The 24,547-nt window shown below is 40.4% G+C and overlaps 1 protein-coding gene across 11 annotated transcripts in view; it reads left to right on the top strand.

The window, feature by feature from the left end:
* The window catches only part of LOC122558562 (C-terminal-binding protein 1), a 310,239-nt gene that overhangs the window by 220,208 nt on the left and 65,484 nt on the right, over nt 1–24,547 (top strand). Inside the window, exons 1-2 of one of the 11 annotated variants that reach the window (XM_043707773.1) lie at nt 7,911–8,098; nt 15,396–15,477. The exons of 6 other annotated variants lie outside the window; for them this stretch is intronic. In XM_043707773.1, coding sequence (XP_043563708.1) covers nt 15,438–15,477 — 40 coding nt within the window. In that variant the 5' untranslated portion in view covers nt 7,911–8,098; nt 15,396–15,437. Of the gene's footprint in view, nt 1–7,908; nt 8,099–15,395; nt 15,478–18,378; nt 18,499–19,680; nt 19,902–24,547 lie in introns of those variants that run through there. 4 more of the 11 variants (XM_043707861.1, XM_043707935.1, XM_043708106.1 and 1 more) reach the window with 4 other exon arrangements.

Below are 24,547 nucleotides of genomic sequence, written 5' to 3'. Positions count from 1 at the left end.
CAATGACTGCAGATGCTGGAAACCAGATTCTGGATTAGTGGTGCTGGAAGAGCACAGCAGTTCATGCAGCATCCAAGGAGCTTCGAAATCGATGTTTCGGGCAAAAGCCCTTGCTTGGGCTTTTGCCCGAAACGTCGATTTCGAAGCTCCTTGGATGCTGCCTGAACTGCTGTGCTCTTCCAGCACCACTAATCCAGAATCTGGTTTCCAGCATCTGCAGTCATTGTTTTTGCCTAATTGGAACAGACTTCAAACAGAACTAGCAATGGGCAAACATGAGGCACTGTAGACCATCAACAGCAGCAGAATTGTACTCCAACACAAAATACAACCTCATGATCCAGCATATTCTCTCACTTGACCATTACCATCAAGCTAGGGGATCAGTCCTGGTTCAATAGAGTTCAGGAGGGCATGCCAGGAGCAGCACCAGGCATACCTGAAGATTAGGTGTCAACCTGGTGAAGCCACCAAACAGGACTACTTGCATGCCTAACAGCATAAACAGTAAGTGACAGACAGAGCTAAGTGATCCCACTCCAATGGATCAGATCTAAGCTTTGTAATTCTGCCACATCCAGTCATGAATGATGGTGGACAATTAAACAACACATTGGAGGAGACGGCACCACAAATATCCCCATCCTCAATGATGGAAGAGCCCACCACATCAGTGTAAATGATAAGGCTGAAACTTTCACAGCAATCTTCAACCTGATACATTGATACATTGTGCCCTCCTGGAGTTGAGTCCATGAGAAGATCAGACATGATCTTATTGAACGGTGGAGCAGGCTCGTTGGGCCAGATGGCCTACTCCCACTCCTATTTCTTAGAGAGTCATAGAGTCCTATCCATATATTTTTCCAAATGCCTTTTAAATGTTGTTAATGTACCCGCCTCAGCAACTTCTGCCGGCAGCTCATTCCATATGCATACTGCCTTCTGTGTAAAAAAAAAAAAAAGTGACCCTCCGGTTCCCATTTATTCTTTCCCCTCTAAGCTTAAAATGATGCCCTCTAATTCTTGATTTCCCAACCTTAGGGTGAATGCACTCAGTCTTTTTCCCATCTATGCCTCTCATGATCTGATACACTTCAATAAGAGCCCCCCTCAGTCTCCTATGCTCCAAAGAAGAAAAAAATTGTAAATTTCGTCTGCACTCTGTGACCAAAAATGGACACCGTACTCCAAGTGTGCATCACCCATGTCCTGTACAACTGCAATATAACATCCTTACTTCTGTACCCTGACTGATGAAAGCCAGTGTGCCTAAATCCTCCTTCACTGCCCTATCTACCTTTGACTTCACTTTCAGAGAACTGTGCATCTGAATGCCAAGGTCCTTTGGTTGCACTACACTCCTATGATTCATCATGAAACTCCTACCTTGATTTGACTTTCCAAAATGCAACACCTCACACTTATCTCTATTAAACTCCCTTTGCCATTTCTCAGCCCACTTCCCCAGCTGATCAAGGTCCAGCTGCAATTTCTAATAAACTTCCTCACTGTCCACGAGACTACCTATTTTGGTGTCATCAGCAAACTTATTAATCACGCCTTGTACATTCTCACCCAAATCATTTGATATAGATAACAAACCGCAATGGGCCCAGCACTGACCCCTGAGGTACTCCAATAGTCACAGGCCTCCAGTCTGATAAGTATTCTTCCACTATTACCCTCTGCTTCCTACTATCAGGCCAATTTTGTACCCAATTTGCCAGCTCGCCCTGGATTTCATGCGATCTAACCTTCCAGAGCAACCTAGCGTGTGTACCTGTTTCAAAGGCCTTTCTGAAATTCATGTCGACTATGTCTACCACACTGCCCTCGTCAACCTTTCTGGTAATTTTATCAAAGAACTCTAACAAATTTGTGAGGTATGTTCTCCCACGTGCATAGCCATATTGACTACTCCTAATCAAGCCCCGTCTTTCCAAACACCTGTACATCTTATCTTTCAGAACATTCTCAAGTAACTTACCAATCACAGATGTTAGGCTTACTGGTCGTCTTACAGGTTTTTTTTTTGCAGCCCTTCTTTGGAATAAGGGCACAGCATTCCCTACCCTCCAGTCTACTGGGACCTCACTCATGGCTAATGATGACGCAAAAATATCAATTTCTTCTCTAGCTTGTTGCAGTGTTCTTGGATATATCTGGTCAGAACCAGGAGATTCATACTACATTCTAAAACGTCCAACACCACCTTCTGTTTTGTGGACTGTCCCCAGGATATGATCATTAACTTCCCCACATTCCCAAGTCTTCATGTCCTTGTCCACAGTAAATGCAAGAGAAGTATTCATTGAGGACCTGCCCATCTCCTGTGGTTCTGCGCATACATGTCCACTTTGGTCCATGATTTGCCCTATTCTCTCTTGTTTTTTTTTTCCTTTAATATACTTAAAGAACCTTTAGTGGGCGGCACGGTGGCACAGTGGTTAGCACTGCTGCCTCACAGCGTCAGAGACCCGGGTTCAATTCCCACCTCAGGCGACTGACTGTGTGGAGTTTGCACATTCTCCCCGTGTCTGCGTGGGTTTCCTCCGGGTGCTCCGGTTTCCTCCCACAGTCCAAAGATGTGCAGGTTAGGTGAATTGGCCATGCTAAATTGCCCGTAGTGTTAGGTAAGGGGTAAATGTAAGGGTATGGGTGGGTTGCGCTTTGGCGGATCGGTGTGGACTTGTTGGGCCGAAGGGCCTGTTTCCACACTGTAAGTAATCTAATCTAATCTAATCAACCTCTTTTGAATTAATGCTAATGTTCTCAGCCAAGGCTATTTCTGTCCCCTTTTCGCCTTCCTGTTTTTCTCCTTCAGTAAACTCCAGGGATTCCCTTGATTTGAGCTGTCTGCCTCCTTTTTTCTCGTCAAAGCCTCAACACCTGTGGTCATCGAAGGTTCCCTATTCCTGCCAATCTTGCCCTTCACCCTCACAGGAATGTATAGACCTTGATCTCTAGCTATGTCACTCTTATGTTCTTATGTTCTCCTCTAGTGGTGCCCAACATTACAGATGCCTAGCTTCAACCACTTTGATTCATTCCACGTATTATCGAGAAGCAGTTGGAGGCACTGGATACTAAAAAGGCAATGAGCCCTGACAAAATTCCAGCAATAATATTGAGACTTGTGCTCCAGAATGTGAAGTGCCCTTAGCCAAACTCATCCAGCACAATTAGAATACTGGGATCGACCTGACCCATGTGGAAAACTGCACAGGTCTGTACTATGCGCAAAAAGCAGGACAACTCCAATTGTCATCACATTGGTCTACTCTTGAGTGTCAGTAAAGTGATGCAAGGTGTCAATAACACCTACTCAGCAAGAACCGCTTAGTGTCACCCAGCTTGGGTTCTGCCAGGGCCACTCAGCTCCTGACCTCATTACAGCCTTGGTTCAAACATGGACAAAAGAGCTGAATTCCAAACGTGAGGCGAGAATGACAGCTCTTGACATCAAGGTTGCATTTGACCGACTGTGGCATCAGGGAGCCATAGCAAAACTGTTGTGGCTGGAGTCAAACTTGGCACATAAGAAGGTGGTCATGATTGTTGGAGGTCAGTCATCTTAGCTTGAGGGCATCTCTGTAGGAGTTTCTCAGGGCAATGTCCTCGGCCCAACCATTTTCAGCTGCTTCATCATTGACCTTCCCGCCACCAAAAGGTCAGAAGTGGGGATGTTCACTGAATAGTATTCAGCACTATTTGTGATTCCTCAGGTACTGAAGCAGTCCACGTTCAAATGTAACAAGATCTGGATAATATCCAGGCTTGGGCTGACAAGTGGCAACAATATGGGGGCCACACAAATGCCAGGCAAGACCATCTTCAATACAAGACCATTTACATCCAATGGTGTTACTATCACTGAATCCTCTACTGCCAACATCCTTTGCCTTCCCATTTACCAGAAAGTCAACTAGACTTGTCACATAAACACAGTGGCTACAAGAGCAGGTCAGAGGCTAGGAATACCGTAGCGAATAACTCGCACTGACTCCCTAAAGCCTATACACTATCTACAAGGTACAAGTCAGGTATGATGGAATCCCCCTACTTTCCTGGATATATGCTGCTACACACAAAGATTGACATCATCCAGGAAGAAGCAGCCTGTTTGATTACCATCGCATCCATTCCCTCTATCACCAGCACGAAATAGCAGCAGTGGGTACTATCTACAAGATGCATTGCAGATATTCACTGAAGATCCTTGGACAGCACCTTCAAACCTCCATCTACTGCGATTTAGAAAGACATGGGCAACAAATGCATGGGAATGGCACTCACCATCCTTACTTAGAAATATATTGGTGTGCCTTCAGTTTCTCTGTGAAAATACTTAAATTCACCCTTAAGCCATTGTGGGTCATTCTGCTACAGTGGTTTAAGAGGGCAGCACGCCTTTGAAGAGCAACTATGGACGGATAATAAATGCTGGCCAGCTAGCAATGCCCATGTCTCACGAGTCAATTAAATAACAGTTCGCTAGTTATTTTCTGACCAGTCTATGGGTAAATAATATTTTTGTTAGGACTGTTCCACTGCTGTGTCTGGTGAGAGAGCAAGCCTTGACGTGATATTTTTGTGTCTCACCTTTTTGACTGTTCTTGCTCTTTTGTTGTTTCACTCAAATTTACAATCAATTTCAGGTTAGCTTCACTTGCAATTGCCGGAGCCATCTCCTATCCCTAGGCTGTAAGACTTTTTTTTTTGTTCGTGTGTGTGTCATCCCTTTTATAAAAAAAAACCACAAACTACATGACACAACAATTCAACCCATATTGATGATGCGTATTAGCCTTCTCGATCCTTATTCATCTCAGCTTTGTTATTTTCTTGTTCTCATCCTGCTCCTTCGGTGCTGAAAACATAGAGATACACTTTCTAACCACTTCTTAGGGTAAAGAAGTTTCTCCTGAATTCCTGATTGATTTGGATTGATAGGTAATCATCCTATATTGATGACCTTCCCATTTAAAATTCCAAATATATTCCCTGTAGTCTTTCTGTAATGCAGTTTTTGTCAGATCGGAAGCTCACAGGTTTAGTTTCAACTTGTTGCAGTGGCCAAGGAAGTAGGTGAAGTTGGTCACAACAATGCAGAGTTGATATTGAGGCTGACGTTATTGGGTTGGTTCCAATCTTGTTTTTGCTGGAAGAAACAATAGTTTGGAAAAGAGCAGAATATTCAGATAAATAGCAGAAATAGTGGGGCATAAATGGAAAAAATGATAAAGCGACTGGAAGGGTAGTACTTGGTAATGCTTTCATTACATGCCAGGGAGACTACAAGGACTGCCGATGCTGGAAGTCAGTAATAGTTGTGAAGCTGGAAGAGCACAGCAGGTCAGACAGCATCTGGGGAGCAAGAAAGTCAACGTTTTGGGCTAAAACCCTTCATCAGGACTCATTATATGCTAGCTACACCCATATGCCTGGCTTGCATGAACCATGTCTTCAGTGGATAACTACTGTTATCCAAATCTCTTTGACAACAGTTTTCCACAATGTTCAAATTCAGAGTGCATGCTTGGAGCATATCAGTGTAATGAATGCTGTCGGACGTGGGCATTGATCTGTATGATTCACTGCCTCAGGTGACACCCGGTTGAGGGAATTTTGGGCAGTTCGTATGCAATTATTGCAAAATAACGTACATCTAGTCATAGAGTCAAAGAGATGTACAGCACGGAAACAGACCCTTCATTCGAACTCTTCCATGCCAACCAGATATCCTAACCTAATCTAGTCCCATTTGCTAGCACTTGGCCCATGTCCCTCCTTAAACCCTTCCTATTCATATATCCATTCAAATGCCTTTTAAACGCTGTAATTGCACCAGCCTTGACCACTTCCTCTGGCAATTCATTCCATACACTCACCACCCCCTGCATGTAAAAGTTGCTCTGTAGGTCTCTTTCATATCTTTCCCCTCTCACCCTAAATCTATGCCCTCTAATTCTGGACTCCCCACCCCAGGGAAAACCTTTGTCTACTTATTCTATTCATGCACCCTGCACAACCTGCAATCTTCGTGTTGCTACATGGTCCGCCTGTCTACTTGTCTATGATGAGGGAGAATGAAGTATAGTTAGCTCTCTTTAAATCAAGAGTTTCTGAGAGTTCCCAAATACAGTGGCAATGAACTGCAAGACTAAGCAAATACTTCTAGCTCCAGGCTTGAAGCATCAGACGCAAAAATTTGTTGTCACCGTCATGCTTACACTCCATGTATTTCTTGCCTTCATTGCAGTCGGTGGAAATTTCAGTGAAAATGTCTTAATAAAGTGCAGTCATTACAAACATTGTACATCAATGAGGTATAGGGAGGACAGTTGCTCCCTGAACATGCAGATTTACTTACTTGCTGAAAACCCTCTCTCCTGTTCTTCTCTCACTCCAGCAGTTTGTTCTGCTCTGTGAGCCTTGAGTTAATTCTCCAAGTCGTGCTGCATGCCAAGGGGAAATGCCTGTGACTGCACCCAAGTCTGCCACTGACGCGTGCAGAGATTTGAATTTGGCAATGCTCCTTCCGCGCCTGCCACGCCGCCTCCTGAAGACTTTTGTAATTTGGAGTAATTGCAGAATGCAACATCCAGAAGTAACTGAACCTGGAAGTAGTTGATGATCCTTTTTTGAAATAGCACCGGTGCCATATTGTTCGTGGTGCTACCGAGTGTGCAGCAATAAGATTAAAAGGGGACATAATCTAAAGTGTTGTGCTCCAAAATGGCATTGTTGGAGTCAAACCAGCATTGCCTTCATGATCACCCTGATCTGTATACACTGGCACATGATCATTGTGATTAGTGTAGCATCTGGCATGGTTCAACCCATACGTGTGTCCACATGTATAGTTGCCATTTTTGCAGTTCTCTGGGTATTCGTAACGTGTACAAAATATTACTAATGGCTCGGATTTCTCACCCACTGTTTTATTCAGTCACCTTTTTCAAAAGAAGATCGATAATGGTTTTATGTTGGTTTCAGAGTGTAAAATGCCATTTTCTGATTTATCATTGCTGCTGCAGTTTAATTGATGTTTGGCGAGAGCAGGAAATTCAGATGTCTTTTCTTCGCTACATACAGTTTCTCAACGTGTAGGTTTAATTTCCTCTTTCCCTGTACTTCCGCCCACTTCTCTCCCCCATAGAAATTCTTGAAAAGGTCTCTGACCAAGCTTTTAATCATCTGACTACATGTTTTTTTGTGACCGGATGTCTTAAATGATTTTATAATCCTCCCCACAAAGCGCATTGAAACACTTGACTGCTGTAGAGGCTCTATAGAAAGACAAGTTATTTCAATTTTGTGTTTTTTGACCATTCTCACACGCACGTCAGTGAGTGAGCATGCTGGCAATAGTTTGTTTGATCCACGTTTTGACCCCTGTTCCTGCAGTTCTTGAACTCCTGAACTACACTAAAGCCTTTTTTTATTGCCCTTCTCTGAAATCAGCTGAGAAGCAGTATTAACCTTGCGGTGTACAGTAAAAACAAAATATGTGTGGCGGATCGGCTGCGAAAAACCCGTGGAGAATTAATTGTGCCAGTGTTGCTTTAAGTTAAACTGGCTGATTGATTGTATAAGGCTGAGCTGTTTGCTCAATGACAAAACGGGCCCTTTACCTCGTTGGGGGTGGGCGGAAAATCCACTGTTAACAAAAAAAAAGTCTGTTGCAGAAATTCCAGCGGAAGAACTTATTAATATTGTCAAGAAATGAGGACAACCGGACTTTGAATCTGCTTGCTAGTGATTAAGTTGGACCCCGCACAATAATGAGATATAAAATACACAGGGTTGGTTTGGATTAATGGTATACCATATGATGTGTCCTTTCTGAGCTCAGCTGAGAGTGCAACACCGAACAAGTCAGCTGACCCACGCAGCCTATAAGCTCCAGCTCTGGGCCTCTCCGACTCCCTCACATAGCAGCACTTGGTCTGTGCTTTACTTCTGGGAAAATTGAAGTAGCCGCCATATGCCCAGTATTTTCATATCTCATGTGAAGTGCTCTCAGAGAATGGGGAAATAACGGCTGTGGAGATGGGGAGCTCTCATCTGCAGAGCAAAGGGTTACCTCTAGGTAATGATTCTTCTGATCCTTTTTGTTTTGTGTTTGTGAGTGGCTTTTTCTTGTTTTTAAATAAAGTCCGTGCTGGCTCGTCAGTGAAATACTTTTTGTGTGTGTGTGTGTGTACAAGCAGCAAGCTCGTTCGAATTTCCCCCTCCCCCCAACAGTACCCCACCCCCTGCGTTTTGCAGGGAGGGAAGATTTGTTCACCGGAGTGTTGTACAGATGGTCTCGCGTGTTGTCCTCAGCAGTACAGGAGACACTTTATTTGTCGAAACAAATGATAGCACTTTTTGCAGTTCATCTCGGCTATTCTATGGTCCAGCTGTTTTTTCACTTTTTGACAATGGGAGACTTTGTTCATTCTGAACTTCCACACCCACCCTCCTTGTTCGGGCTGTTGAAATGAGTGAAAGCGAAGAACTAATCAGAAATTATATAGAGGGGGACAAAAGTGTCCCAGCAATGTTGATTTATTTTTTATTTCAGATAAATTATTAATTTAACTGAATGTGTCCCCAAAGCACACTAATCTATTCCCTTCAAAGAGATTCTGCAGGCAAGTGGGGGAAACAAAGAAAACACCAGCTTTTTGTATTAAAACTATGCTGTCATCCCCTGTTCTGAAATTCAATGCTTTTGGTTCAGTAACTGCATGTCTCTCCCAGTGAAGCAGGAAGGTCTTTAGTGAATCTGTATGCAGCAAGCAAGGGCAAGCTCAACACTTTTTTTGTTTCAGAAAACCTGATCTTTTGGCCACACAATAATATCTTAAGATGATTTTATGTTGCTTTGGAAAAATAGTTCAGGTGTCAACATTTTGTAGTTAGCTATTTAAATTGCTTTTATTTTGTTTCGGGGGATCTAAGAGCTCAAGCTACTAATGATTTTTTTCACAAAAGAATAACATCTTCCCTTGATAGGGAAATACAAAGCATCGATTTCATCTTGCCCACATTTGATGCAAGGAGTTGTAAATGTCTCATTATTTTTAAATAGCTTATTTAGTGAATTTAAAAATAGCTGCATCCTAGTGTAAATATGATGAATTGGTATTGTTTTAAGTTTTTATTGGAAGTATTTTTTGACTGAATAACTTTCCAATAACGATATTAATATTTAAGTGGTACGCTTGGTATTTTCTGTGTTGGCCTTGATTTATTGTACCAGAAAACAAATGAAATAACTGTCCCTTTGTCACCCAGCTGAATTTTGATGTTTAAAGTTGAATTTAAAACCCACTCTCGCTGTGCATTTTATTAGGTTAGTTCCATTTTCCTTGAATTGAAGTTGCATGACTTTTTTTTTTTGGAGCTTAATTTTGCAAATAGCAAGCATCTGAAAGCTAACATGGCGAGGAAATCATCCAAATATCTGAAAGGAATGCTGTGTAGATATGTTTTCACATGTTTGTCATCTACATAAGTGGATACCACTTCTTTAGTGAAAGAGAACAACTAAGAATAAAATATCATCGATAGTGACTCTATTGCCATTGATATAATGAGTGGGAGAATTGATAATCAAAGTCTTCCACATATCTTAAATGTAAAAAGAAAGAGGGAGTGTAATGAATGATAGTCAATTTATTAAATTACTCCTAAATAAGTAATTTTGAACAGGTATAAATTTGGTATCCAGGATGTAGTCAGTTTTGCACCTGAAAATAGATTGAAGGATGAAGCTTTTAAATTTTCTCAACTAGTTTGCATTGAAGCATAACCTTTTTATGGAACAATGGTGAATCCAATGTCTCCTCTTTACTCATGACTGACTTGCAATTTCTAAGTATGATGCCTATCCAGATGCAATTTTTGTTCTAACCAGCTCTGTGAAGGCAAACATTGACAGATAATAATTAGTAAGGGGAAAAAAGCATTTCTCAAGAAATAGCATGGTTTTTCACCTATGTGGACATCAAATTTTGTGTTGAATGTGGTAAGGTGACAGAAATTGTGTTTTCCAGATTTCCTCTATATTTTATCTTGGCTAACCGTTTAAATTGATAGGAGAAACTCAGTCCTGGTGACTGAGTTTATGCCCACAGAGGGGAAAATAAAAGGCTTGTGCCTAAATTGCCTCAATGGTCAGTGCAATATTTTTAATCAATCTGATTCCTCCATGAACCTTTTACAGTGGATAAATTCCTCTCTATATTTGGTCTAATATGCCTTTGAAGTTTTTCCTATGAAACCAGCACACAAATGATATCCTTCCCCCTGTGTGAAGAGGAGGAGTTTATCCAGTGAAGTAGAGCATGAGAGACTATTCTCTCCTTAACACACCACTCCTGCTACTGTCTGATAACATATCAGCACATAGCACAGCCATTGACAAATCTACAACGCCACCATTTAGCATTTCCATGGCCAGAGGGGGAAAAATACTGCTGGATTAGACAGAGACAAAAATGTCAGGGGTTAACCCAAACTCAGAAATCTGTGATGATTACTCTAAATTTTTTCATAAGGGAACAAAAATGAATATTTTGTGATATGCAGGTTTAACCCATACCTATTTTCCTACTCTGAACTTCACAGTTGGAAGTGGACTAACATCAAGTTAATGAGGAGAATGTCTGCCATTGCTGTGGTCTCATACGACAAGAGAGAAAGTGAGGACTGCTGATGCTGGCGAGTCAGAGTCAAAAAGTGTGTCACTGGAAAAGCACAGCAGGTCAGGCAGCATCTGAAGAGTAGGAGAGGCGACATTTTGGGCAAACTAACTCCAGGGCTTATGCCCGATATGTTGACTCACCCCGCTGCTTGGATGCTGTCTGACTTCTTGTCATTTTCGAGCTCCACACCTTTCAACTCATACTGCCATGGGAAAACTGGTAGTTACCCAAAGAAACCCTGAGTTTAAACGTGCCCCCCGCGCCACCAGCAAAATCTTTCTTTGTGTAACTAGGAAGCTGTTGTGCGCAAACCCAATAAGTCAGCAATCTCTTGCCTTGTTGGCAAGCTGATTTTTGGGATTAATTTTTGTGATGGTTTTCTTTAATCATCTGCTTTTGTTATTGGTGACAGGGCCTTGGAAGCCGGAAAAAAATTGTTTCTGGCAATTTCTGGTGTAAGCCCACCAGTTTATGCATTTTTTTTATATAGTATTTGACAGTATGCCAGGAATGGGCTTGAATGCATGGCATTCTTAACCTAGCAGCTTTCTGCTCTGTTATAGACCAATGTTTTGTACAAATCAGTCACTGCATTCAACTCTATACTTTATGAAACTAAATATTTATAAAATCAAAATTGTATTTTAAGTGACTGTTTACTTTCACTCACTTTTGGGCTGATGTGTATTTGAACACTTGGGGCCTAATTTTCCAGTTCAAATTGGGAATCCAGAAGTGGGATGTGATAGATGCTAAATAGCATTCCCCTTTCTTTTGCCAGCCTGCTGTTTTGGGGAATGGGGGAATTGGGGGTTTCACGGGCTCTTGATGATCCGGGAAGTTAGTCTGCTAAACAGTTAGTGGGCCGGGTGCAAGTGTTCAGGTGGGTGCTGAGCGGGAATCGAGGTGATAAACCTGGGAAAAGCACTATGCCTGAGCCAAATCAGCAGTGTGGTCTCACAAAGGAAAGGCAGTTTTCTTCTGTGTCTGTCCTGGTCACTTTGAAGAACTGAAATATTGGGAAGGGAAAGGCCATTAAATTTTTCTGTTTTTCTTTTGTCCATTTTTTTGTCTACTCTTTCACATTGAATAAAACTGTTTTGGTGCTGCCCTCACCCCAGCTGGAGTGGAACAGATTTGCAGAGCTCCTGACAGCCATCCAGATGGATGAACATCTTGATCAGAAAGCAAGCACTCAATGATCTCGTCCTGCCCAATTGAGGAGGCGAGTTCGCTTTAACGTTCCCTCAAAGCCAGAAAACTCCACAAGCCGTCATAGCTTCTGCTTCTGTAAGCTGCTGCTGTGCACAGACCTCAGTGGTCTGCAGAATGGCATTAAAAAATCCACTCCATTCCACCTCCTACCCAGCCCCTGTTACCCAGCTCTTCCCCCTTCAATAGAATTTAAAATTGAAAGTGGCAGTATGGCACATAAGCCAATGCCACCACCACTATTTTTGCCTTCTGCCTCCCTTTTGTCCCAGCCCTGAAGCTGGAAATTCTGACCTCTGGCCACTCTGTTCATTTGCATTCTGGGCTTTAATTCAGATAAATGTGAGGTGCTGCATTTTGGAAAAGCAAATCTTAGCAGAACTTGTACACTTAATAGTAAGGTCCGAGGGCATGTTGCTGAACAAAGAGACTTTGGATTGCAAGTTCGTAGCTCCTTGAAAGTGGAGTCACAGGTAGATAGGATAGTGAAGAAGGCATTTGGTATGATTTCCTTTATTGGTCAGGGCATTGAGTATAGGAGTTGGGAGGCCACTTTACAGCTGTACAGGACATTGATTAGGCCACTTTGGGAACGTTGCGTGCAGTTCTGGTCTCCTTCCTATCGGAAGGATGTTGTGAAACTTGAAAGGGTTCAAAAAAAGATTTACAAGAATGTTGCCAGGGTTAGAGGATTTGAGCTATAGAGAGAGGTTGAATAGACTGGGGCTGTTTTCTCTGGAGTATCAAAGGCTGAGGGGTGACCTTATAGAGGTTTATAAAATCATGAGGGGCATGGATAGGATAATAGACAAGATCTTATCCCTTCGGTGGAGGCATTCAGAACTAGAGGGCATAGGTTTAGGGTGAGAGGGCAAAAATGTAAAAAAGACCTAGGGGGCAATTGTGTGTGTGTGTGTGTGTGTGTTTTGGGGGTGGGGGGGAAGGTGGGAATGGGCTGCCAGAGGAAGTGGTGAAGCTTAGTACAATTGCAATATTTTAAGAGGCATTTGGATGGGTATATGAATAGAAAGGGTTTGGAGGGATATGGGCCGGGTGCTGGCAGGTAGGACTCGACTGGGTTAGGATATCTGGTCGGCATGGACGGGTTGGACCGAAGGGTCTGTTTCCATGCTGTACATCTCTATGACTCTAGTGTTTGCCCCCATCGTTTATCCCTGTGCATATCATTTCATATTAGCAGATTTTTGCTTATTCTATTGATCTGTCAACTCTTTGCACTGTCTTGTTTTACTTCTGTGTTATCAAGACCTGGCTCTCAATGGCCAAGATCAAAACATTAGTATCAGCCTTGAGAATAAAAATTGGCCACAGTCGCAAGGCTTGAAATATACTTTCTGGCCCAGATAACATCTTTTACTCTGCCATCCAGAGTTCTAACCATGCTGTTACTTTTCTTGATTCCATTTGTCTTATTTTTGTGTTAAAATATTTGTGAGACCCTCTATCGAATACGTCCTGAAAATCTCATGTACATTATATCCTATTGCAACTGTGTGATCTCTCCAGTTTACCACTTTTAAAAACAAATTCAGAATGAATTTTTCAAATGCTGCTTACCTTTAACAAGTCTCCACTGTGGCTGTTCTTGGATAATTTTTGCATTTCTCAGTATCCATTTATTGTCCTTCAAGTTATTCATTTATTAGGCCATGATTCAGGAGTTTTGTCTTCCTGTGCATGTGCAGTGCTTAATGTGTTTGTGCAAAACTTTTTTTTGTGCATGTATTTTAAAGCAATAGTTAGGCAGTTCAAGCAAATTGCCATAAACATAGCACCTCGATTAATTTTCAATGTGTGTTCGGTAGTGGATGTTAATATCAAATCAATGAAATTTATGGTATAAATGTTTCCTCCCATGAGGTAGTGAGTGGGGAAATGATTAGGTCACTTGACCATGGAGAGATATTTGCTTACTTCCCTTACCAATTTACCAAATTCTGGACGAGAAGGTCCATTGAGACACTTTTAACGCTTTTAAATGCTTATATGAAGTCCATCTGAGGGTTTTAATTTCTCACCTCCCTGCTTACCTAGCTTCATGGTGAGAAAAGTGGCTATAGTTTCCAGACTGGGCAGCCAGGGGACCTGTCTGCTGGGTTTTGGGAAAGTGGCCTCCAGACCTGATAATTGGAGGCATGGATTTGGGGGAAAGAGGGTGGCGTCCGAAAGGTTTTATTCCGAGATAAATCGTTGGCTCCATCATCCACTTGAAGTTGAAAGTAGCTGATGAGAGTTTATTACCAGTCTCGTGACATCAGCAGCAGTAATGAGCACCTTAACTTAAAGGACAGAGTCTGGTGCAGTAATGATACTCCAGCTTTTGAAAATATAAGCTGATCATTACAGAAACTCTCTACAGTGCAGATAGAAGCTGTTTTGCCCACCAAGTCCACACTGACCCTCCACAAAGCTACTAACGTCACAAATACTATTGTTGTAATTCCATATTTACCACGCAACCCTGGCTATGGGCAATTAAGAAGGGCTCATGCCCAAAACATTGATTTTCCTGCTCCTTGGATGCTGCCTGACCGGCTGCGCTTTTCCAGCAACACAATTTCAGCTATGGGCAATTTGTCATAACCAACCACCTAGCTTGCACAACTTTTGACTGTGGGAGGAAACCCATGTGGTTAGAGAGAGAATATGCAAACTCCATATAGATTATGCATGCTTTTAGTAAGAATAGTAGATCAATGGAAAATGAATTAGTACATGAAACGTCTTTGATACGTCTTTGCCATGAAGTTTTAAATTATTCAAACAATTTGCTATATGATGATATGACTACTTGGGAGTGAGAATTGTGTCAGTCATGTTCACATTTAAATCAAATGACCTTATTCACTAAACTCTTAATTTAATAATTCTGGCATGTTATTAACAAATACCATAACCTGAGTTATACTCATTCTAATCTTTTTAAAAGTATTTTGAACCAAGAAATGGGAAAACAACTTGAGTATAGAATTTCTTTCCTGCATTGAAGGAAAGCTTTGTAGGATGAAGCTAAAACTGTTCAGGTTTCAGACTGAACCACGAAACACAGAGCAACCTTAGTCTCTTGGTTAATATATAGTATGTTACTGGTCCAGAACAGCAATATTACCAACGTTGAAATGAAGTCACAAGATAAATATTAAATTTCAGGTCATACTTTATACTTTTCAGGCTTTGAATATAGAATTTAAGAAATCATTGATCACTTTCCATGTCATGAAATGTGATGAGGAAATTTTAATTGAACTACAGTATCGTCGTCTTTTTTTTAACAAGGAGACACATTCTAGAATAGAAACTTTTAAAAGGAACTTTAAATAGGAATTTGTAAACCCAGCTTGGGTCATTTTTGGGTTGATATGCTTATTTGCATTAAGCTTCGTTAACAGAGAATGTGAATAGCAGTACACATATGCTTTACACTTTATTATTAATACATTCTCTATTAATTATATTTAGAAAAAGCATTATGGCTATCGCTGGGTTCCAACAGATGAAGCAATGAAGATATTTTTACACAAAAATGACTACAGTGTGCACAGTGGGTCCTTTTCATTGCTTTTACGAACTTTCTACCCTGTAGTGCAAAACTGACGCAACCAAACAAAAAAAAAACTGTTAATCAATAATTGTCTTTTAATGGAGTTCTTTGTTGCTGCCATAGCTCACTGAATATTGATTTTCGTGTGTTTGGCCATTTATAGACCTGTTTATGCAAACAATAACATCTGAATTTGCATTAGTTGAAGGTTTTAAGTACAAAAGTGTATTATGATTTTAATTTTTAAAGATCATTCTCCAATTTTGGTGACCACAGGATTAATGAATCACAATGCTGTGCAATTGAAATTAATTATGAGACATTTAGTGCTTCAACAAATTTCCCATTTTGCAAGTCTACTTTTGCTTAAGCTCCCCTTATAGATTGGTCAGGAGATCAAACTTTGGTCAAATGGTTCCTAATAAGATCAAGTACTGTCTATCTTTGTTGTACTCTGTATTGACAAGATTTGACTGCTGTGGTTTCTTTCCACAGTTCAAAGATGTGCCCTGTTAGGTGGACTGGCCATGCTAAATCACTCGTAGTATCCAGAGATGTGCAGGTTCAGTGGGTTAGCCATGGTAGAAATGCAGGGTTACTGGGACAGGGTATTGTCTGGTTGACTGCTCTCTTGAAGGTTGGTGTGCACTCGATGGACTGAATGGCCTTCTTTCAAGCTATAGGAATTCTGTGATTCTATAATTCTATGAATGCCACATTTGACCTGCATTAAGGGGGCTTAGCCAAAGTGGAATAAATGGAAATCGGGGGAAATGTCTCTCCTGTTTGGAGTCAAACCTGAAGCTGATCGATGTTGTTGGAGATTAGTCATCTCAGCTCCAGGATATCTCTGCAGGAGTTCTTCAGGGTAGCTTTCTAGGTCCAGTCTCTTCAGCTGCTTCATCAACGATCTTCCTTCAAAAGTGGAAATGTTTGCCGGTGATTGCACAATGCTTAGCACCATTCGCAACTCCACTGATACTGAAGCAATTCATGTCCAAATGCAGCAAGGCTCGGATAATATTCAGGACGAGCTGAAAAGTGGCAAGTAACATTCACACCACACATATGCCAGGCATTGACCATCTCCAGTAATAGGCAATCAAACCATTGCCTCTTGACATTCAATGGTATTATCATCACTGAATCCTCCATGATCCACATCCTAGGGGCTTACAATTGACCAGAAAGTAAACTGACCTCACCATATGAATGCAGTGGCAGGTTAGTGGATCGGTATACCAGTGAGTAACTCCTTTCCTGACTCCCTAAAACTTTCCTGCCTTCAACAACTCGAGTGTGATGAAGTACTCTCCACTTGACTGTGTGAGTGCAGCTCAAAAAACACGCAAGCTTGACTCCATCCAGGGCAAAACAGCTTTTTGATTGGCACAATATGTACAAACGTCCACTCCCTTCACTGACGCATAGTAACAGTGGTGTGCACCATCTACAAGATGTACTGCAAGAATTCACCAAGGGCAATTTTGAAGAACAATCACTGGACCCGAAACGTAATTCTGCTTTCTCTCCACAGATACTGGCAGACCTGGTGAGTTTTTCAGCAATTTATGTTTTTGTTTATGGTTTCCAGCATCTGCAGTTCATTTGTTGTTTTTTTTTGTTTAGTCTTGAGAACCCTCTGCAGTAAAGAATACGGAAGTGGATCAGCATGAAAGTGCTATGATTTGGGCAAAGACCAAGTGCAAATAACCAATTTAAGTACCTGATGGGGTCAGTGGTGGCAGAAGATGGAAGTGGAAAAAAAGTAATGCATCAGCTCTGGTTGGAGTAATTGGACAAAGAGCAGAGGAGTATTCTGACATAAAGCTGTCACTCAAACTGCATGCCAGTTGTGAGACCAGTGTTGTTATGTCGTGCAGAAATTTGAGCAACATTAAGAAGAGAGCAATAACAACTGGGTGCTAATGAGATCTGGATATAAAGATTGGTGTGTGCAGTGTTGAGAAATGACAGATAAAGAACCAGTAAAACAGGATCAGTAAAGATTTGTGGGAGTAGCAAAGAAAGTAGCCGAGAAGGAACTGTATGGATTGCGGTGGATGTGAGGTGAGTGATGGAGGTGGAACTGTCAGGAAGAGGAACGTTTAGAAAAGATGCAATGGTTCCCTTTCAATCACTTTTTGGCTACTTTCTTCTATATTTTGTTTCAGTTTTAGAAGTCCAGAGCCAGAGATCACAGTCTCTGATATGGGTAAGCCATTGAGGACCGAGATGAGAAATTTCTTCACCCAGAGAGTGGTGAGCTTTGAAATTCTCTGCCAGTGTTTGACGGCAAAATATTGAATGTTTTCAAGAAGGAGTTAGACATAGTTCTTGGGGCTAAAGCGATCAAAGGATATGGGGTGAAATGGCATCAAAAAGGCCAAACTCCTGTTCTTCTTTTCTTTGTTTCAGCAATACACTGTTACGAAGGTGTAGGTGTGTACTGTACCTTTTAAGAGAGACTAGAAGCTGACATGAACTTAGAGAGGTACAGAGTGTGCTGAAACAATTTAAAATGTAACATTTGACTGTTAAACCAATAGTGCAGCTGAGTTGGCATGATACATAACAAATTTGAATTTGGCCAGTCAGTTTGATTTGGAGTATAAAACTGGACATTTTGAATGGTTAGGGGGAGAACTGCCAAGAAAACCAAGAAGTATCGACTCCTGCCCAAATAGCTCTCTGACAGGTACCTGTCTGTAAGAAAAGTTGTACAGCAAAAGACCGAAGAAGGGACAACCCAGAGAAAATCTACAGCGTGAAATCTACAAATTTACAAATCAACAAAGCTGGCTGGCTTTGAAACTTTTTGTAAATCTTAATCGGGTTTTATTTTATTGAACCAGCACTGTGGAATGGGAGGTAAAAGATAGGTTTAAGAGAAAGGAGTTGTAAATAGTGGTTTTAATGTTCTCTGTTGGACTTGGAGGATAAAATTGTTAATTTTTACTTTAAATAGCGACCACTGGAATAGTTCTTTGCGCCTCAAAATTTAACAGATTACGGCACGAGGTGAGCTTCTCTATGTGTTGGGTTTAAATTAGCAGACGGGTTTACACCGTATTGTAACAACTCACTTAACTTGGAAGCACAGAACTTAACCTTTTGTAAAATGATGTCTCTTTTCAAAAGTCCATTTCTTGTGTCCAATTTTGATGAGTGCAAGGTGAAATCTTTTGATTTCTATTCTTTTAATGGTGTTTAATATGCAAATATTTGCTACACTTCTTCCATTTACACCAAGCAGTACAAACCTGTTGCTTATAAGCTGTTTTCACATTTCCATTTTCAGCTGCCCCCTGTACGAATGGTACACACCATTCTTTGTGCTCTGCTGGTGGAAGGAGTGCATGTTGAAAATGGTGGATGGGGTGCCAGTTAAATAGGCTGCTTTGTTTTGGGTGGTTTCAAGCTTCTTGAGTGTTGTTGGAGCTGCACTTATCCAGGCAAGTGTAGAGTATTTCATTATACTCCTGTTAGGCACTGGGGATTATGGAGGTGAGTTACTCGTTGCAGAATGTCCAGTCTCTGACCTGCTCTTGTTACCACCTTGAGTCTAGTCTAGGTCACTTTCTAGTCTCAGGGTGTTGATAGGGGGGGGAATTCAGTGATGATAATGATATTGAGTGTCAAGTGGTAATGGTTAGACCCTCTCTCGTTGAGTATGGACATTGCCTGGCATTTTGTGTGGTGTATATCTTCCTTGCCATTTATCAGCTCAAGCCTGAATGGTGTCAGCAGTGTTATGGTAGGGTTCTACCAGGCTAGTAATGTTCAGTTATTGGATTAACTTTTCCAGGTAAAACACTATTCTTATGAGGTCTTGGCCAATAAATAGAAGATTAGATGAAACTTTGTTAGCCATGTTACTGAAGCTTCATATTAGGTGACAGAAATGAATGTAGGCCTACATTTCCAGCTAAAATTAATGGAAAAAACTTGCTATTGAGAGTAGTAACAATGAACAACCTCAATGGAATCTGTCAAAGTGCATGGACACAATTTGGAACATTTTCCTATGCCTCTTGGCTTCTGGACTACTTATGTACATAAAAATTATTATCGACACCTTTTTAACACTTATCTGTTTACAATTAAAATGTATACACTTTTGGTCACTATCTTTCTAAATTCTTTCTGTTTTCCTGTTATCCTTATTTTAGTACTTGTTATTCTTTATCCAGTGACTTCCAAGCCTTGGCATCCAGTTAAGAGATGGGAACCATTTCCTTCAAAGAGCAGCTGCTTTAAGCATTGTGCTTTGAAGATTAAAATGACCAGTTAATTTTTGTGTTGATGAGAAGTGCATTAGAAATACCTGCCAAATGTGTCTTCAGAGTTGTGGCTCTAGGATCAGCCTCATTATCAATGCAAGGATCCACAGAACCCATTACCAATGATATGGAATTTCCTAGGTGGGCAGTCATAGCGAATAATTTGTCTATGAGCTGAATCTAATTAACAGAAAAGGTTTGACTGTAAGAAAAGTCTTAACTATATGTTTAAAATTCTTGTAATTCTTACGTGGCCTTCATATGGCTAAGTAAATTGTAGATCAAGAGCAAGCAATTATCAAAATTTAGTTTATGCTGTTTTAAAGGAAAGGCTACCTTATAATTTTATTAAGTGTTAATAGAAATATTTTAAAAGCTTATATTTACAGACCTTTCTGTTGCTTTGAAGCTGTTCATGGCACTCAGGAAAAATGTTGAATCTGATTGGAATTGAACTTGCAAGTAACTCATGTTCCATAAGATCCATTCCCCACACTTCGTACCAGCCTGATCCATTTTATTCCAGAAGTTATATTAAGATGGGTATTTAGTCATTTTTCAATTTCAGAGACTGTTTTCCAAGACAGTTTACAGAATTGAAAACATGCACACACTGCCATTTGCAAGATGAGTGCTAATTAATACAAATTGATGATGGACGTTTCAGTTATTCACTGTGAGGGGGGGGAATTTTTTGATATTGTTTAACAAAGAAAGAGTAATTGGGCCTCAATTGACCATCATTCAATTATTTTTACTGGTTTTTAGGAAGTAATTACTGTTGCAGTTGTGTTCTCCTATGAAGTAACTAAATGTACATATGGGCTGCTATTCTTTATGATTGCAGACCTCTGTTGTACATGTAGAGGAAAAAAGACTTGGAAAATTCAGGAAACAGTTTGCTGATTCACTTTTGCTTAACTGATATCCTGGTAAAGTAAATCCTTAGCATATTTTGGGGATAAGCCAGCAAGGCCTTCAGTTATTGCAGTGTGAATATGACAGTAGATTTAGTTACATAGCCATCAAGAAGGCTGCCTGTCATTTTGCATTCAAATGCTTATTAAATGAGCAATTCTGTTTTTGGTAACATCATCTGGGGGTTTCAAAGTTTGGAAACATGGCTGCTTTCTAAGCGTGTTGTCAGGAATAGAATTCCTTGATAAAGATTTTGCAAAGAATAAGTTAATGAAATGAGTAGTAAGGGTATGGAATGTTTTGCCTGCATCGGTAGTAGATTTGCCAAGTTTAAGTCGTCATTGGACAAGCAAATGGACGTAAGGGAATGGTGTAGGTGGGATGGGCTTCAGATTAGTATGACAGGGCGGTGCAACATCGATGGCTGAAGGGCCTGGACTGCACTGTAATGTTCTATGTTCTATAAATTAATAATTGAGGCTGTAGCTTAAACAAAATATACCTGCTTGCAAGTGCGTTTTATATCTTGTATTTATATCATTCCTTTAATATTATTATGCCTTTACCAAGCCACCCTAAAATGTTTCACAGGATCATTGTGGATCTGTGTCATACATTGTTTTACATAATTAGATATTAAGTCAGATCTAATTAGATTTTAAAGTAGGAAAGTGAGGTTGTGTGCAGGGAGGCTATTCCAGAGCTTGGGGCTTTATGCAACTGAAAGTATGAGCGCCAATGGTAAAGCAATGTAAGATTGGAGATACTAAAGAGGAAAAGTTATAGTGTAGTTACTTCACAAGATTTTGAAGCTGCATGAGATGACAGAGATAGGGAGAGAAGAGGCCATGGGGTGGTTTGAAAATGACGATGAGGCAGTTTGACAGATGTGTGTGCTTCCAAGAATCCAATTACTTTAATGATGCGAAGTATTAACGCCAAATGCAAACAATTTAACGAAGTTTCATAGAGTGATGAAAGGAAACTCTGAGAACTACCTCATCAATATAGGGAGTTATGTTGCTCTGGAATGCAATGCCTTGAAGAGTTTTGGAACTGGAGTTCTGGCAAACTTTTAAAAAGAAACTGGATACGCACTTGTGAAGGAGAAGTGCACAGGACTGTTGGAAAAGCTAAGGGGCCTTCGAAGAGATCTTTCATAGAGACATTGGGCAAGTTAACCTTCTTATATGAATTGCTTGCCTGATAGAGAAGCAAGCATATTTTGTATGGATTTCATGATTTGATGAGTTTTTTTTTAAGCATCTGGTAAACATCCTACTTTCAGAGCCTATTGAGATTCTCTTCCCTCGTTCTTCCTCCAAAAAAATATCCACTTGAGATTGTGTAAACATTCAATGTTGCACTGCAAGTGCAATTTTTATTCACTAGTAGGATGTAGGCATCGCTGACTGGCCAGTATTTATTACTGTCCCTGTTTGTCCTTGAGAAGGCGGTGTTGAGCTGCCCTTTTGAACTGCTGCAGTTCACTAGTAAAATTGCTGAGAGTTCTTGCTATAGCACTGTAGATGAATTGCAAGATTGACGGAAATCCTTGAGGGAAGTTTGCTCTGTCTGAGAGGGCAGTAGAAGCTAATGCTGTAGTAACTTTAAGTAGGTGTATATGTCAGGGAAGAATAACTGCAAGTCTGTATCGAGTGCAAAGCCATCAGACTAATTTGATAACTCTTACAAAGAATGGCACGTGCTAGCTTTCCTCACACCACAATCCCTTCAGGTCTGGGATCAGCTGCCAAGTTCATTTGTGTCTAAAAGAGGAGAAAAAAAATTCAAGCCTCATTTGAATATAACTGACTTGCTCACCTTGCCTGTATTTTCTCCTTCGATATGTTTAGTATTAGTCTTTTCCCTGTTATACCTCAGACATTTATGAAAAAAATCTAGCTTGCGTAGGAATTTGCAAGGAATGATTATCCCTGGTTCATCTGAATGGGGCACATGTGACTTATACTTGACCCCCATGTCAACAAAGAAAAAAATCCAAATATGATCTTGGATGAGCACTTTTTTTAAAAAATTCAGTTGACCAGTCTCCAGTGAGATGATTACGTAAACTAAGTATCTGGTCATCTGCCTTTGAAATCTGATAGGGAATGCAAACGATTCACTGCATAGACATTTTATTAACCCAGTTAACACAATATGTACAAAAACAGAAGTTGCTGGAAAAGCCCAGCATCCCTCCCTCTGTGGAAATGACCTCTCAACTTTTTTGGAGTGCAGTTCACATTATGCTGTAATATATACAATGTGCTGGCCCACTACATTGTCATGCTTACAACAGTGCAAATGTCTTTATAATTCAGTTCGGCTGAAGAGATTAACTGTTTATTATTCTTTTTGGCTGATTTGTTTTCTCACTACAATTTGTATTTATTCGTGTCTGTGAACCTAATTAACTATCATGGCAGGTTTGAATAGTTACCCCTTTCTGCTTAACACTAGTATAAGGAGCCAAATATATTTGAACTGAGATGTGAGTTCAATTTGCAAAGGTCCAAAATTCCCACAGATGCTAATGTAATTCAGGAAGGATCACTGGACCTGAAACTTTGATTTCTGTTCACAGATGTTGCCAGACCTGCTGAGCTTTTCCAACAACTTCTGTTTTTGTTCCTGATTTATAGCATCTGCAGTTCTGTATGTTTTTAAACATACTGTATATGTAAGTGGCGATAGACTTGTAAAGTGCTGCTGTGTTGCTCAGGAGAAAATGTGCAGATACCGTATATACTCGTGTAAAAGTCGAATTTTTAAGACTATTTTTAAGGTTAAATTTATGCATCGACTATTGCATGGATACTACTTTTGAGGGGCTGAAATTCATGCTATAGTCCAAAATGCCATATCATTAGTAGAAGCCCAATTGATCTCTAAACGAAGTTTTAAAAATAGCAAATTATGGTAATTGTTGCTTCACAGTTATTTGTCTTCTCTGCGATTTCAATAACTTTCAGTTAAAATGCTGCTGTTTTGTTTTTTACTTTTTCTGGAGGGCATTTTGACACCAAAAAATGAAGAAATTTCAAAACCTCAACTAGGTATATGACTGTTACAGGAGAACTGATCTCAGCTGAGCTGCACACGCCTGACTCTGACCTGATGTGTCTTAAATTTTCCTGCCAATTTCTTCCGCTTCCCTCTTTTTTTTTTTCTGTCGACTGTAGTTGGTTTGGTTTTTCAAACTAACATTTTAAGCTTTTACTTCTGATTTAAAAAAAATCAGTCTCACCAATCATTATAGGCGTAACATTTATGTACAGGATAATACCTTGGCTCATAAATGTTGATCTGTTATCTGCAAAGAACTAGGATTGACTTTTACATGAGAAAAATGGAAAATTTCAGCTTTTCGGCCAAAAATAAGGGGTCGACTTTCCACATGAGATCGACTTTTATTTGAGTATATACAGTTCTCCCCGAGGAGTATTGCATTCTGATTTTTCATTCCTCCCTCTGTTGGAACAACCTCTCAACGTTATGGAGTGCAGTTATGCTCCGATATGTGCAGTGTGCTGGTCCGCTGCACAGTCCTGCTAATAGCAGTACTAACTGTCTTTATAATTCAGTTTAGCTGGAGAGATTAACTGTTTGTTATTCTTTTTGCCTCAGAGTGTTTTCTTGCTACAATTCTGTGTTTATTAGTCTCTGTGAATCTAATTAACATGGCAGGTTTGAATAGATAACCCTTTCTGCTTAACACTTGTATAAGTAGACAAATATATTTGAACTGAGATGAGAGTTCAATCTGGAAAGGTCCAAGGGCCTATTTCCATACCGTCAGGAATCTAATTTTTTTTTAAATTCCCACGGACGCCATAGTAACTGTTTTTCTCTGCACTTAGGTT

Source organism: Chiloscyllium plagiosum, chromosome 1 (assembly GCF_004010195.1).
Source record: "Chiloscyllium plagiosum isolate BGI_BamShark_2017 chromosome 1, ASM401019v2, whole genome shotgun sequence".
NCBI lineage: Eukaryota > Metazoa > Chordata > Chondrichthyes > Orectolobiformes > Hemiscylliidae > Chiloscyllium > Chiloscyllium plagiosum.
The sequence above is the reverse complement of the archived record's forward strand: the minus strand, read 5'-3'. Positions and strand labels throughout refer to the sequence as shown.